The sequence below is a fragment of the Puntigrus tetrazona genome, chromosome 19 (genome assembly GCF_018831695.1).
Source record: "Puntigrus tetrazona isolate hp1 chromosome 19, ASM1883169v1, whole genome shotgun sequence".
NCBI lineage: Eukaryota > Metazoa > Chordata > Actinopteri > Cypriniformes > Cyprinidae > Puntigrus > Puntigrus tetrazona.
Window position 1 is genome coordinate 19,988,964 of NC_056717.1, and position 14,393 is coordinate 20,003,356.

At 36.1% G+C, this 14,393-nt stretch overlaps 2 protein-coding genes across 2 annotated transcripts in view; both read left to right on the forward strand.

The window, feature by feature from the left end:
* Nucleotides 1-1,255: 1,255 nt before the first annotated feature.
* stard3 (StAR-related lipid transfer (START) domain containing 3) lies at nucleotides 1,256-10,138 on the forward strand. The gene is made up of 15 exons (XM_043218335.1): nucleotides 1,256-1,367; nucleotides 2,284-2,530; nucleotides 3,209-3,286; nucleotides 3,519-3,596; nucleotides 3,706-3,759; nucleotides 3,953-4,070; nucleotides 5,063-5,164; nucleotides 5,248-5,303; nucleotides 5,446-5,538; nucleotides 5,617-5,679; nucleotides 5,756-5,851; nucleotides 6,865-6,944; nucleotides 7,830-7,934; nucleotides 8,024-8,117; nucleotides 9,090-10,138. The coding sequence occupies exons 2-15, from the start codon at nucleotides 2,309-2,311 to the stop codon at nucleotides 9,195-9,197; spliced, it is 1,347 nt and encodes a 448-aa protein (XP_043074270.1). The 5' UTR covers nucleotides 1,256-1,367; nucleotides 2,284-2,308; the 3' UTR covers nucleotides 9,198-10,138.
* Nucleotides 10,139-12,290: 2,152 nt separating this feature from the next.
* mreg (melanoregulin) overlaps nucleotides 12,291-14,393 on the forward strand; it is a 3,541-nt gene continuing 1,438 nt past the window's right edge. Inside the window, exons 1-4 of the mRNA XM_043218336.1 lie at nucleotides 12,291-12,488; nucleotides 12,655-12,764; nucleotides 13,193-13,355; nucleotides 14,237-14,327. Coding sequence (XP_043074271.1) covers nucleotides 12,670-12,764; nucleotides 13,193-13,355; nucleotides 14,237-14,327 — 349 coding nt within the window. The 5' untranslated portion in view covers nucleotides 12,291-12,488; nucleotides 12,655-12,669. The remainder of the gene's footprint in view (nucleotides 12,489-12,654; nucleotides 12,765-13,192; nucleotides 13,356-14,236; nucleotides 14,328-14,393) is intronic.

The window sequence follows — 14,393 nt, forward strand, 5'->3', positions numbered from 1 at the left end:
AAAAATCGTATTTCTCAGATTCTCCGGCCTACAGCTTCTGCTTTAACCATCACACCATAAGGAGGATCCAGGATTAGGAAACTTCCCCAGTCTAATGTTTGCATCGGATCCCTGTGTTTTTCGCTGTGGCTAACAGACAGGCGGGGCGGCACAAGCGAGATGTGACGCTGTGACCTACTTCACACAGTATGGTGATCAGTGTTTTATGGCGAGTTATGGGAACATGTGGCAGATGGAGGAAATGAAACCCAGGATTTATGCCGTGACGCTGCAGTATCACTGACACTGGGAAATTATGAAACTAGATTAGACCACTCATTAACACATTGAAAAAGAGCTGAGGAGTTTATGATGTACAGTACAGCGCCTCGATAATGCCATCTATTCGCTAGAAATCATGCGGGATTGAGAGACTTAAAGTACCAACGTCATGCACTCTGTGGATCCATTAAAATTGACAGTAATTAAACAGCTGCTGTGATGCCAGAATTTTACTGTAAAAAAATGGTAGCAAAGGGTTCACAAATTTAACTTATATTTACAATCAAAAAGAGTACTTTAACTGATGTAATGTTAATATACCAACCTACTGAAGTTTTGAGATCTCTTTTGTACGCTGATAACTATTAAAAATTAAAGGTCTCTAATAATCTAATCCTCTTCCTGTCATAATGGCGATTTCTTCATAAATATGAGAGAGATTAAGCTATTTAAGCTTAATTTTTGATTACCAGTGGTGCTTTTAAATGACCCGTAAACAACTTTTATACTGTGATTTACCTGCCATCTATAAAAATAAGTACTCAATGTACTCATAAATATTAATTCAATCTCTTCTAAATATCAAGTATGCGTTTATGAATGGTTGTTTGTGGCCTGTTATATATATATATATATATATATATATATATATATATATATATATATATATATATATATATATATATAGCTTGTTTGCCAGATGTAGAGGAACCGCATTCTTGTTGAAACTTAACTTGTCATCTCTAACCTATTACATTTCCAAAATAACCTTCTCAACACTGAAAATGTGTTTATTACATTCTTTCCAAACATCAACCTAAATACCAGTGTTATTATGACTAAAGGTAAAACTATGGTAATTTGATATTAGTCAATGGTAAGGATCATCGCACTGGTTTAAGATATTATATTAAGCTCCTCGGGTTTCTGATTGTATAGATAGGCTGTACGGTATCACGTGATACATTTGAATTCATTTCGGCCTTTCACGCTTCGACCGCTGACGCGTAGATCGTCGATCAGCTGGCGGATGTGACGTTTTCCCGCATCCGCTTGTTATCACGGAAGAGCAGCAGGCTGCTAGTGAGAATGATGCGCTGATTCTGGTGAGTTTCGGCTTTGACTCTCTCGCCTGAATTATTTTTTTTAACAGCGGGTTTGTTGCTTTTAATGGCCGCTAAACAACTTGTATCAGCCGTCAGCTAACCGAGAGCTCAGCGCTTGTTTGAGTTTAGCGCTACAAGCTTGTTTATGCTGCGATTTACGCGCTATCTTTACAAATAAGTGTGAATGCACTCATGAATATTCATCAGGTCTCTTTTAAATATCAAGTATGCGTTTAGGAAGGGTTGTTTTTTTTGTGGACAGTATAGATTTATAGCTTGTTTGTCACATGCAGAGTTGCCACATTCATGTTACACAGTGCAGAATTGATTATGCTTTTGCTTCATTGTCTGTTTTATGTGTAATACGTGATTTTAAGCATCAGTTCTTTGGATAAACAGGAAAGAGAAGGTTGTCAAAGCTGAAAGCGTAATGTTAAAAGTTAAAAGGTCTCTAATAAATCATGAATAAGTTGCTGGCATGATAGGAGTTTTTTCATAAGTATGACAGAGAGAGATTAAGTTAGATTTATGACGGTTCATAAACACAAATTAGATAGAAAATGATTAATTTAGTGATTCACAGTGGCACCATTCAACCCCCAAGAATATCACAGATTGCTCACTTATTCGTGTAACACTCAACCAACATGGTGACCGTATAGATCAACAATGTTAGTGAAAATTCCCAATTCGTTCTAGATTACCAAATGCAGCCTACATATTATATATATGTAAATATACATTAAACAGGGAACGCTTTTGTTAATCCATGACTTTAAAAGTGGTCAAAGACTGCTTGATTAGATCTACTTTCCTTTGCCTGCTGATTTGCTCATTGTGCCTTCAGTTAGTATTAATTGCAGTATCTGATTGCATTAGAGCCAGATAAAGCACGTATGATTGTTTGTCTGTTTAGGGGATGTGCTCCAGCTGCATCAGTAATGCCGAGCGGCGTGGACTACAGTGAGTTGGAGGGAAGTCTTCCAGCCATTGCTTCCTTGAACGCCTCGTATTCCCAGGCGTCTCTCTCCCTTCCTCCCCCGTATTCCCCCCCGCTGCCCCCCGGAGAGAGGAGAGCCTTCTCAGACGTACGCCGAACGTTCTGCCTCTTCGTTACATTTGACCTCCTCTTCATCACTCTGCTGTGGATCATTGAACTAAATGTGAGTTTTGATTTTGCGCTTCCAGACTGTCTTGCCCGGTGCTGATCGTTTGCCTCTGTTGTTCAGTCTGTACTTCCTTTTTAACCCGTACTCGTGTAGGGTGAATTTTACAGTTAATTGTCCGTGCCTGTTTCACTTCCTCTGATTAAAAACAGAGGCTTGTGAAATTTGCATATTAAATGTGTTCTTAACTGTAATAGTTTTAGCTGTTTAATAATAAATAATAAACAATTAAAAAAATCTAAATAGATCATGCAGATAAATATGTAAATAAATATTTAACTGCAAGTATTTACATGGTTAAAAACGTTTAATATAGTAAACTATTTATGTGGTTTAATAAAATTACTCTGTAGCCTACTTTTGGAAAACAGTAATACAAATTCATGTACATAATCAAATATATATATATATATATATATATATATATATATATATATATATATATATATATATATATATTACACTACATCAAAAAGCAAATGTGAAAGATGTGCAATGAGTAAATACAGGCATACATGATGTATTCCTACCTAAATGGTAAAAATATAATTATGCAGTTTTGTAGCTTATTTAACTTGACTATATTGAAAACAGTACATTTTATGTGCATTTAAATATTTTCAATGAAATATTATAGGAAAGGATGCTTGATTTGCCTTTCTCTCTGTCTCTCAGATCAGTAAAAGTATATGGATCCATCTTGAGAATGAGGTTGTTCACTACAACTTCAAGTCATCTTTCTTTGATATCTTTGTAAGTATCATAAAGCAAAAGCCTTGTCACTTATTAATAATTTGAGGCATTAAAAAGGCCTTGCTGTTTATAGAAGCTGCTGTCATACCTGCAAAAACAATGACGTCATCCTAGAAACATGTCGAAACTCTTACATTTACTAAGAATCAGCACCGCACAGTCATTAAGTCTTCAGCTATTACTTTGTGAGCAATAATCGCTCTCTTTTCCCCCTTTGCTTGTTCCCTCTCAGCTTTTAGCTGTGTTTAGGTTTCTGTGTTTGCAGCTTGGTTATGCTGCATTTCGACTGAGACATTGGTGGGTTATTGCGGTAAGAACGAGTTCACCCTATATAAATCATATAAATCTTAATATATATGTTATTTGTGGTGAAATATGACTTTTAAATGCTTGGATGTGATCATTTTTTCCATTTTCAGATCACGACTCTGGTGACCAGTGCCTTCCTCATCGTTAAAGTTATCTGTTCAGATGTAAGAGAGTTCATGTTTTGTGTTCCTCACCAAACTATTTGATATATTCATCATCATTTAAGTGAAGTCACATTGTTTTTGTTCCTCTGAGAGACCAATAGCAGCTCTCTAAGTTCTGATCATGTGTTTTATTATTTTGCTGTGATAACAGAAATTGGTGTAGGATGTCATAGTTCCCTCTTGTTTTTCTCAGTTGTTTAGTCAGAATGCTTTTGGTTACGTTCTTCCCATTACCTCGTTTGTGGTGGCATGGTTGGAAACCTGGTTCCTGGATTTCAAAGTTCTCACACAGGAAGCAGAAGACGAGCGAGGTGAGAGAGCTTTTTACAATAAGAAAATTCAGGGCCTTTATCTTACATAAATCAGTAACAACTGCATTTGTTCATAGGGCATGTTTTATAGGTGATTGTAGCTCAAAGTGCTTATAACCAAATTAGGTATTAAAGCTGACCTCTAAAGCTAAAATATGACATTATTTGTCAAAAACGTACTTCTCAGACATACAGTTTGTTAATGTTTATTGATTTTCTAACTTGAAAATAACAAGTTATTTTTATTCTTCTAGTATTTTTTATGTATGTATGTGTGTTTTTGTATTTTTTTTTAGTGCTGTTAGACAACAATCACATCCACAATAAAGATTTTGTTTACTCAATATGTGTACTGTATAAATACACACATACAGCATATATTTATATTCCTAAAAATTATTATATCAATATTTAATATATAGTCATTATTTTTCTTAATGCATGTGTTTGCATTTATATATACATAATAAATATACACACAGTACACACACACTGTGTGATCAAAAACATTTATTTTGGATGTGATTAATCATTTCACAGCACTATTTTTATTTTGACTTTTTTTTTTACTCTCTTATTATTATTTTATTTTTTTAATAATTAAAACATAATCATGTACACATTTTTTTCATAAACTTCTGGAGCTCTCTCCAAGACTTGGCTGAGCTTTTAAGTTATGTGAGATTAGGAAAAACCTTTTGTTTTATGCAGATGTAGATCATATGCCAATAGGTTTGTGGTTGTGTGTAGGTTTGGATTTTTACAGTGCTTTGTGTAAACTGGAAACTGCATTGTGAATATCTGCATATTGCAAAGTTAAAAGGGGAAGAAAATCCATTTTTCTCATTTTAATAGTCTTGTGGTTATGCAAAGTCACATTACTTAAAGCTGTGGGTAGGGAAACATGACCTGCTTTGTTCCAGAGCTGCACACTCAGACTGTCACTGATGTTTGGGGAAAGTCCTCACAATACATTTTCTCATCTCCTGCAGCGTATCTGGCAGCAGTTAATGCCGCGTGCGAGCCAGCCCCTCTGATCTGTCCTAGACCCGTGTCTGACGGACAGTTTTACTCCCCGCCAGAGTCCCTGGCAGGTAACGCCATTCACTTGCTTTCTAATGCAACTGTTGCCTGTTCACGCTTTATTTCCCGCCTAACGTTTGTGTTTGTTCTGTAGGTTCAGATGAAGACCTTGATGAAGAGGGTCTCGGCCGGAAAGAACTAACAGAAGAAGTAATTATATGCTTATTTTCTTTCTTTTTTTAAATTTTGTTTGGATGGAGAAAATATTTGAAAATGATTATTTCCTGAGAGTAATAAGAACCATTTAATAAAAAGCACAGCAGATCACTTTGTCCAATCACTTGCTTTTAAGGACAAGCAGTTTGTACGGCAGGGACGGGAGGCCATGGCTGTGGTGGAACAGATACTGACACAAGAGGAAAACTGGAAATTTGAGAAGACTAATGTGTGTAGAACTCCATGCTTGCAGCCCTTATTTGTTTCTGGGTTTGTTTTTAGGTTTAATATATGTTTTAATTCTTAGGAGATGGGTGATGCAGTATATACTCTTGAAATCCCGTTCCATGGGAAAACGTTTATTTTAAAGGTATGTTCCCACTGTATTATGAGTGTTTTTGTGTCTGTACGGAATCGGTCACTGACCTGTGTTTTGCGTGTCTTAGGGGCTCTTGCAGTGCACCGCAGAGCTGGTGTATCAGGAGGTCATTTTGCAGCCGGAGAAGATGGTGCAGTGGAACAGAACAGTGTCCGTTTGTCAGGTACACATACTCTCACAGACACCTCCAGTAATGACAGCTGAAACACATGTGAGTTTGAGGCATGCGTTTAATAGTTAAGACACATGTGCACTTCAAAAATGTAAAAAAATAAATAAATTAAATCAGCACAGAGCGTGAGTGAGCACGGTAATCCCTTCATCTTTACTGCTTGTTTTAACATGAAATAAACATAAATTAATGTCTTATGAAATCGCTCAATCGGTGTTTCAATTGCGGAAAGATGCATCATTAAAACGTCTTTTAACCAAAATGTACCGTAGCATTTCATTTACCTCAGGCAAATCATCAGTGTCCGCAACTTATTTGCTTGAGAAATGAAGACTAGAGAAGAGCATTTCATGAAATACAGACTATATACATCATTATATTTTACTAAGTGTTAGTGATGTGTTAATTTAATGCAGGTTTAAAAATGTATTTTAATAAACAAGGTATGACAGCCACCGTGTAAATGATCATATTTAAACAATTAACTAATTATGGCCCGATTTTACAAACATGGCTTAGCTTAAACCAGGACTAGGCCTTAAATTTGGATATGTACGCAGCTTTTATAAAATGGTACATGTGTGACAGAACAATGGCACTGACAGATATTAATATATGCCAGAGCAAGATATTTTCAGTTGAGACAGGTCAAACATGCATTTTAGTCCGGGACTAGGCTTAAGCCATGTCTGTGAAACCAGGGGCAAATGTTTTTCCAATCAAATAATCATTTGTTAATCACTGGATGTTATTGCATAATGGAAAGCTAAATGTATATGTTAAGTCGTCTTTTGACTTGACACATAAAAGGTGTGGTTTGTCAGGGAGATATTTTTGGCGATGACCCAAAAATGGGCCATGAATAAAGCATAAGATGGGTGTGCTTTTTGCGTTTTTAATCATCTAAACAGCCCTAAAGAAGCTGTTTCTAAGTGTCCTGCATTCATTCTGTCATTACAGTTAATGTTCTTTGTGTTGTTGTTTTGTTTTTTTAATCTCTCTAGATTTTACAGAGAGTGGATGACAACACAATGGTGTCATATGATGTTTCTGCAGGAGCCGCTGGAGGTGTTGTGTCTCCCAGGTGAGAGTGCTTACGAACTGTTGCATAATGGGTTGCTCCACCCCAAAATGAAAATTTTGCCATTAATCCCTTCCCCCCCGTGTTGTCCAAACTTGTAAAAGCGTAGTTGGTCTTCAAAACACAATTGAAGATATTTTGGAGGAAAACCAGAAGGTTTGTGACTGTCCCATTGACTTCCAAGGTCCAGAAAAGTATGAAAGGCTTCATCAGAATCGTCCATCTGCCATCAGTGGTTTAACCATAACATTAGGAAACAACAAGAATGTTTTTTGTACAAAAAAAAAAAATAAAAATAACTTTATTCAACAATTTGTCACCGCATTATCACCGTAGTGCCATTTTGGATAGTATCCAGCTGTGTGCACTGTTCTCTGTCAGCCGCAACACAAGGATATGTTTTCTATGTGTATTTATGCTTAGGTTTGAATGAAAATAGCGCATATGTGTGTCGCGGCTGACACAGATTAATGTTCGTCAGTACTCTCCAAAATGGTGCTATGGTGAGGCACAGGAGATACAGAGGAGAAGAATTGTTGAATTTGTTATTTTTGTTTTCTTTGCGTAAAAAAAAGTGTTCGTCGCTTCATAACGTTTCAGTTGCACCACTGATGGAGCATTCAGACGATGTCTTATACTTTTCTAGACCTTGACAGAGTTATTTACTTGGCAGTCAATGGAACAGTCAAAAGCCTCCTGGTTTTCATCCAAAATACCTTAAATTGTGTTCTGAAGACAAACTAAGCTTTTATGGATTTGGAACGATATGGAGGTAAGATGATTATTTGCTAAAAAAAAATTGAGTAAGCCTTTAGCTGTTTTTTTTGGCTGTACTAATTATTGAGAACCATTCAAACTGTGTCTGTTTTTTATGTTCTTGGTCTTCAGGGACTTTGTCAACGTTCGTCGGGTGGAGCGCAGACGAGACAGCTACATCTCTGCAGGAATGGCCACCAATCATAGTAGTAAACCCCATCACAGTCGCTACGTCAGGTCTGCTTAAATACAAAGCATTTTGATTCATCAGCCAATGAAAATGGAGAACTTAAAGCTGTAAACTGAACTCTCTCGCTCTTTCTCAGAGGGGAAAATGGTCCTGGTGGATTTGTGGTGTTGAAATCTAGCAGTAATCCTTCAGTCTGCACCTTCATCTGGGTCCTCAATACAGACCTTAAGGTAAAAGCAGCAGTTACTGCCAGTTAATACATTTTAAGCTATTTAAACGCATTCAGATAATGAGTATTTTTAATTAGGGGTTTTAGGTGCAAGTATTTGTGGAATATTTGGAATTAGACATTTGAAAAACCCATTAAAACCATAACATTAAGTACATTCAGACATCATACACTTCGTTGAAATATGTGCTATAACATTTTGAAGCATTCAGTTATTATTTTTGCCTGACGTGTGTTAAAATAAGCAATGATTAAAAAGATTTTTTCACTTTCTTCTTGCAACTTTGAATTTTAACTTCAGACTTTTTGCTTGCAGTTGAGTTTTATGCCACATTTCTGACCTCTTTTCTCAGTTTGTGATTTGCAATGTCTAATTCTGAAGGGAAAAAGTCAGCTCACAATTGTAACATTTTCTTAAATGAAAACTTTGTAACTCGCAACTGTAAATGGAAAAAAAAATCTGAAATATGAGGTGTGAAAAAAAAAAAATGGAATTGTGAAATAGAACATTGGAACTTGTTTTTGTTACTTGTTGGCGAAACAAGCTGGATAACGGAGAACAGGGCTGTGAAAAAAAAAAAAGTAACTTCATTGTGAGAGCGCAAAACTTTAACCCCCATAATTGCACTGGGCTGGATCAGACTATCTATACAAAAATGCATTAAAACGGCCTGTAGTTTTCACCAAAGCCTTGGACCTGCCAAAAGATGATGCATTTTGCATTGTTATTATTAGATGTTATATTGGAGCTGGAAACGCAAAAAAAAAATCACATTGTTCATTTACTTGCACTACTGATATTAACCATTTAAATCATGTTGAATATCTGCAAATTTGCCAAATTCAGCAACATGCTAAAAATCTTAGCAACCATAGAGCAGTAATTTGTGAGCAGTGTGTTCATTTTCTTAATATATATAATGAAATAATGTTTTTTTTTTTTTTTAAATATAATTATATTTTCTTCATACAGGGTCGCCTCCCACGTTACCTGATCCACCAATCACTGGCCGCCACCATGTTCGAGTTTATGTCTCATCTCAGGCAGCGTATAAACGAAGTCCACGTCTCTTACCGGTGATTGACTCTTTATCCAGCCACAGTTTACATCGTGGTAACTTCAAATGACACCGTGCCATATTCAAACCACATCTGCCATGAGGAGATTCAGTATTGCATTTGACTGGCGGGAGGCTGTTACGGAACTTTGGCTGAACGTTTGGCTTCACTTTAAACTGAAGCATATATAGATGTACCACTGCGGCACGAGGACAAGAGGTCATAACTCATGCTGTCAAACCCCACAAGAGCTGGAAACATGCGCAAGAAGTTATGAGAGAGCAGACTGTGGTGTACAGGAAACCAGGGATAATGGATTAGGCCTAAAACCACTGTTGTCCCTCTAGTCAACAGGACTGAAGTCTAGGACGGTTTCTATATTCTGAGCCAAATACGCTGTGGTTTCCCTTTGCTGCTTTTACTTATGCCTTAATTGAACATACACACACATTCATACTAATTATAGTTTGTTTTTAGTTCTGAATATGGTTTTCAGTTGGCTCAAACACTGCTGTATTTAATTATTAAAAGTAAATGTCTGTAGCATAGATCAGCGTCCTGCCATGTGTATGATCATATGTCTAATAATGTAAATGGATAAGAGTTTGATTATACGTTGTACAAAACTAGGACCCAAACTATTTGTAAAAACCATGATGCAACAAAAAGCAAATTTGTGCTTGGTTTTATTCTGTAAAAACTGGTTTAAAGCAGTTCAAAATCCATCTGAAATGGGCCTTGTGTTGAAATGCGTGCATTTTTATTCCTCTTCTTTATTGCATGTCATTTTGTTTGGGTTTTTTTTCACAGAGCATTACTATCAAAGTTTTGTTTTTGTTTTTTGTTTTTTGTGATATACTCATGTTTACCACATTCATACAGGGCATAGCGATTTATAAACTGGGAAACTAAGGCATAGTCACCAGTTGATTTAGTTTTCTCTCTAATAAAAATGTGAATGTCTTTTATATCAATTATTAGCAAAATACATATTGATTTTAACAGAAAAGATGCTCCTACAGAATATAGGTTGCCTTTTAAAGGAAAGCACATGTTAAAGTTCATCAGTGGTATCCTGAATGTTTTAATTATGTTCTGTACTTTGTTTTGCAGCCTTCTCGGCTTGTTTGCGTGTGCCTTTGTTACAGTTTCTCTCACTCAAATCACAAGTTGCTTTCATTATTTCAATTTATTTTGTACCTGAACACTTTTTTGGCCTCTATGGACTGTAACCACATTTGTTTGTGCAGAGCCTTTTGCAGTTCACTTCACTCATGATTCAGGTTCTGTGTGAATATTTTTATACTGATTTACAGTAATATGAAGTTATAACAGAATTTTGTCATGTTACTCAAATCTTTTTTTTTTTTTTTTTTTTTTTTTTTTTAATGAATCAATATTTAATAAAACTAACAAACAGCTTATATTGGATGTTTGTTATCTGTTTCAGATTTAAAGTGAATTAAACCATGACCCCCAAAAGTGACATGGGAACACTCTTGGGAAGGAAGAAAACAATAATTGTTTATTTGGCCCTTTAACACTAGCTCTCTCTATTCTAATTCTATCCTTAAAAAAATCACTTGTACCTTTTAGACTCTCTCTCTTCATCTGTCCAGCCATCCACCCACCCACACATTTTTTATATTTATATATATATATATATATATATATATATTAGTGCTGGGCAATGATTAATTGCATCCAAACATTTTTGTGCATTTATTTTTTGTGCATATATCTTTTTGCATATATATTTCAGAAAAATTTTTATATATTAAATATATTTATATATAAAATAAGTATGAATGTAAATATATACATGATATACTGTATGTGCGTGTGTCTTTATATATACATAATACTTGTCTATTGTTTGCATTTCTTAAGTTCAGAAAAACTTGCGATTAATCATTGCCCATGGCTCTTTTGTAGATTTTCATCGGTAAATATATAATATTTAACTTTGAACCATGATATGAACTGAAATGACGTCTAGAAAGAAGTTTTTGTGAACCATATATCTGGTGTTGGATCGTATAAAACCTAAAAATATCTTGTCTAATGCAATGACATTCAGACACTTAAAAGCGTCGTTTTGTGTCCGAATGCTTTTTTGTTACAGATATCAATAATATTGTTATTTGCACAGAAATGAGCTCTTTTCCCATTCTCACTTAATCACAAGGATTATTTGTATTATGTTTCTTAAGTGAAAAGCCTCTGGCAGAGTACGTTGTGCCCAGCCTGCCATGTGACGGGACACAGCCTATGAGACTCTCACATGAGTATCACACATCAAACACTTCTCTATAGTCCCCTCTTTCTTTCTCATATAAATTCAGATGCTTGGAATTTAGTCGGGTCAAATATTAATGTTCAGTTACATTCTCAGTGATCTTTGTACGCATTCGCGGGCTTGTCTTGCATTCAAACAAACTCTCAGCCACATCGATCAGTAGGAGATACGAGGTTTGCTACTTAAAGATTGTAAAATTAAATGATCTTTTTATATGCAGCGCAAAATGCATAAGCGTGTGTTTAGACAGAAACTCTTTCAGAAGAGACACCATTCTGATAAATATTACACTATGCTTAAAAAAACTATTATATACATATAACGAAAAAACCTAAACTAAAAAAAATTAAGTAACAAATGAAATAATTTTAAGTTATAGCATATAAGTCTATAGGATGTATTTAAAAGGAAAAAAAAGCTAAACTAATACATACAATGAAAGCTGAAAATGTATAAATAAAAGCTGAATCTAAATATTACTACTAACTGTAACAGTATTTATGAATAATACTAATAATAATAAGACTGACCTGCTGCTATACGCTTCTCAAATCTGGTATTTATTGGTTTGGGGTTTTTTTGCCAGCGAGCAGAGGTTTTCCATGAAATGAGAGCGGGGAGGTTTAGGATTATTGGTTTTCATAATAATATGAAGCAACGGTGTTATGCAATCGCTCTCTTTACTTCAAACCTGCTTCATTTTCACTATAACGGTTCAAAAATCGCACAAAGCTCTGGATACGCGATGCGAAAGCGAACAGTTGAAAACATTGAGAGGTAAAAGCACATTTGTGTTTTGAGGCTGTAGGACGAGCGGCTTTATTTAGAGGTCTGTGATGGCCTCGGGTTACGCGGCTCAGACTCATGACTAAACTGTGATGTTATTCATTCTAGAGAGAGGCTGAAGCGTTTTAGTCGCTCTCTGGGCCCCAAAAGGTAATTCACTTCTGAATGCGGGAAAATTGCGTTTAGACCTGAATTGATGGATTCAGCGTTCTGCCAGCAGTTTATGGGGTAAGTCGCAACAAAAAGCGATGCACTGCATTGTTCACTTCTAAATCAGACTGCGACGGCTTGAACGAAGGCTAAAGGTTTTTTAGTTTGTTTTACATTCATCTTCAGTCTCTCGGAGAGGCGGATGTGGCTTTTAACCCTCGTCGACTTTTTTATATCCATCTAGTTTTGTGTTTTGAGGATGGGTGCCGCCTTCAAGAAGTTCTGTATACGATTCTGCTGTTGCTGCTGCTGTCAGGACGATGCGGAGGAGGACGAAAAGACACCTTTACTTAGGTTACTCAGGGGATGTGGGGTTTTTAATCATGCCTGACTACTGACTGTTTGAGTTTCTTCTTTTTTTGACTGAAAATCTTAGCAAGCATCTTCAGTTCGACCTGAGCTAAGAGTGTAAATTAACACAGGCTAACTTACTAACTGCGAGTTTCGACAGCTAGCTCTTCAGCTTAGCCTGCAACGTATGGAAATGTTCGTAAATATTTAATTCATAACTCACAGTCCATCCTACTTCTGCTTTATCTTGGCACCGACCAATATCTTCGCCGCCTAAAGGAAAAAAAAAACAGGCTAAGTCATTTATTTTCTTGTTTTTGTTTATTTAACGGTTAACCGCTAATTACCGATATCAGACACGCCGGTTCGGACGGTGCTCGACGGCCTCACGAGCTGACAGCGTGCTTACGTTTTGTTTGTGTTTGCGTCAGTCACGACACGTTGGAATATTTCGACCGCGAGGCGAAAAAGAGGCGGGACCAGGAGACCAACCTGTGGAGTGAACCTGGAGACCCCTCCCACTCCGAGAGGGACGACGACCGCGCGCTCTACAACCTGCTGCAGTGCAGAGCCAAGACCCAGCGAGGCTCCCAGGTGCGCGCGACGCCACGCTAATTACGCAGCTTCAGAAACGCGCGAAATCATATCACGCGCGCTGACGGCGACTGACGTCACCCGAGCCCGTAATGAGCCTAATGTGCTCGTTGTTTACTTATTTATTTCACTTTTAATTTTTTAATCAATATTAATTATGAATTAATGGAATAATAATAATAATGATGATGATGATGATGATGATGATGATGATAATAATAATAATATAATAATAAAAGCCAATAATCGTTGTTGTAGTTATCGGTATTATTATGTTTATTTATATACTGCCTTTCTGACAACTCCATGACAGTGTAGGCTGTTTCAAATACTGAAATGTAGAAATAAAAGATGAGAAAAAAAAAAGACAAACGCTTAAGATAAGATAAATGATTGTCACATCTGTCTAATTACATAAACATAAAGGTCTAATAATCCTAATAATTATTAAGCCTAATAATTATTATTATTTTCTATTTTTATCATCTACATTTTTAATTAAGTACAGATGGGTTCAAACTGAACAAAATATTACATATGTTGAACATATATACAGTATATACATACATATATATATATATATATATATATATATATATATATATATATATATATATATATACATGCTCATATATATATACACACACACACACACACATATATGTGTGTGTGTGTGTGTGTGTGTGTATTTATACATTTAGAGGTGTGTGTGTTTATGATTTATGCACACATCTATGTGTGCGTGTAGAAACAGAAAAAATAAACACAAGAAAAAAACTTGAATCCTCATATGTCTGTCATTCGTCCAATATTAAAATATATCCCAACTAAAGCATGAGCTTGTGGTTGAGTTGGGTCCTGTCATGTCCTCTGTCCTGCAGGGCTACCGGCGTCTGAGCATCGACATCGAGGCCATGAGAGACATGCGGAGGGAGGTGCGAGATAAATGGCAGATGATCCTGGAGAATCTGGGTGAGAGATGACGCGTCAGAGATGACGCTCCAGTGATTCAGGGACAGGCTGTCATTGAGATGCTGG

Coding starts and splice junctions, on each gene's coding strand:
- stard3 (XM_043218335.1), top strand. CDS start 2,309: ATGCCGAGCGGCGTGGACTACAGTGAGTTGGAGGGAAGTCTTCCAGCC. Junction 3,760..3,952: donor TTAAAGTTATCTGTTCAGAT/GTAAGAGAGTTC, acceptor TGTTTTTCTCAG/TTGTTTAGTCAGAATGCTTT. Junction 5,539..5,616: donor GGAAATTTGAGAAGACTAAT/GTGTGTAGAACT, acceptor TTTAATTCTTAG/GAGATGGGTGATGCAGTATA.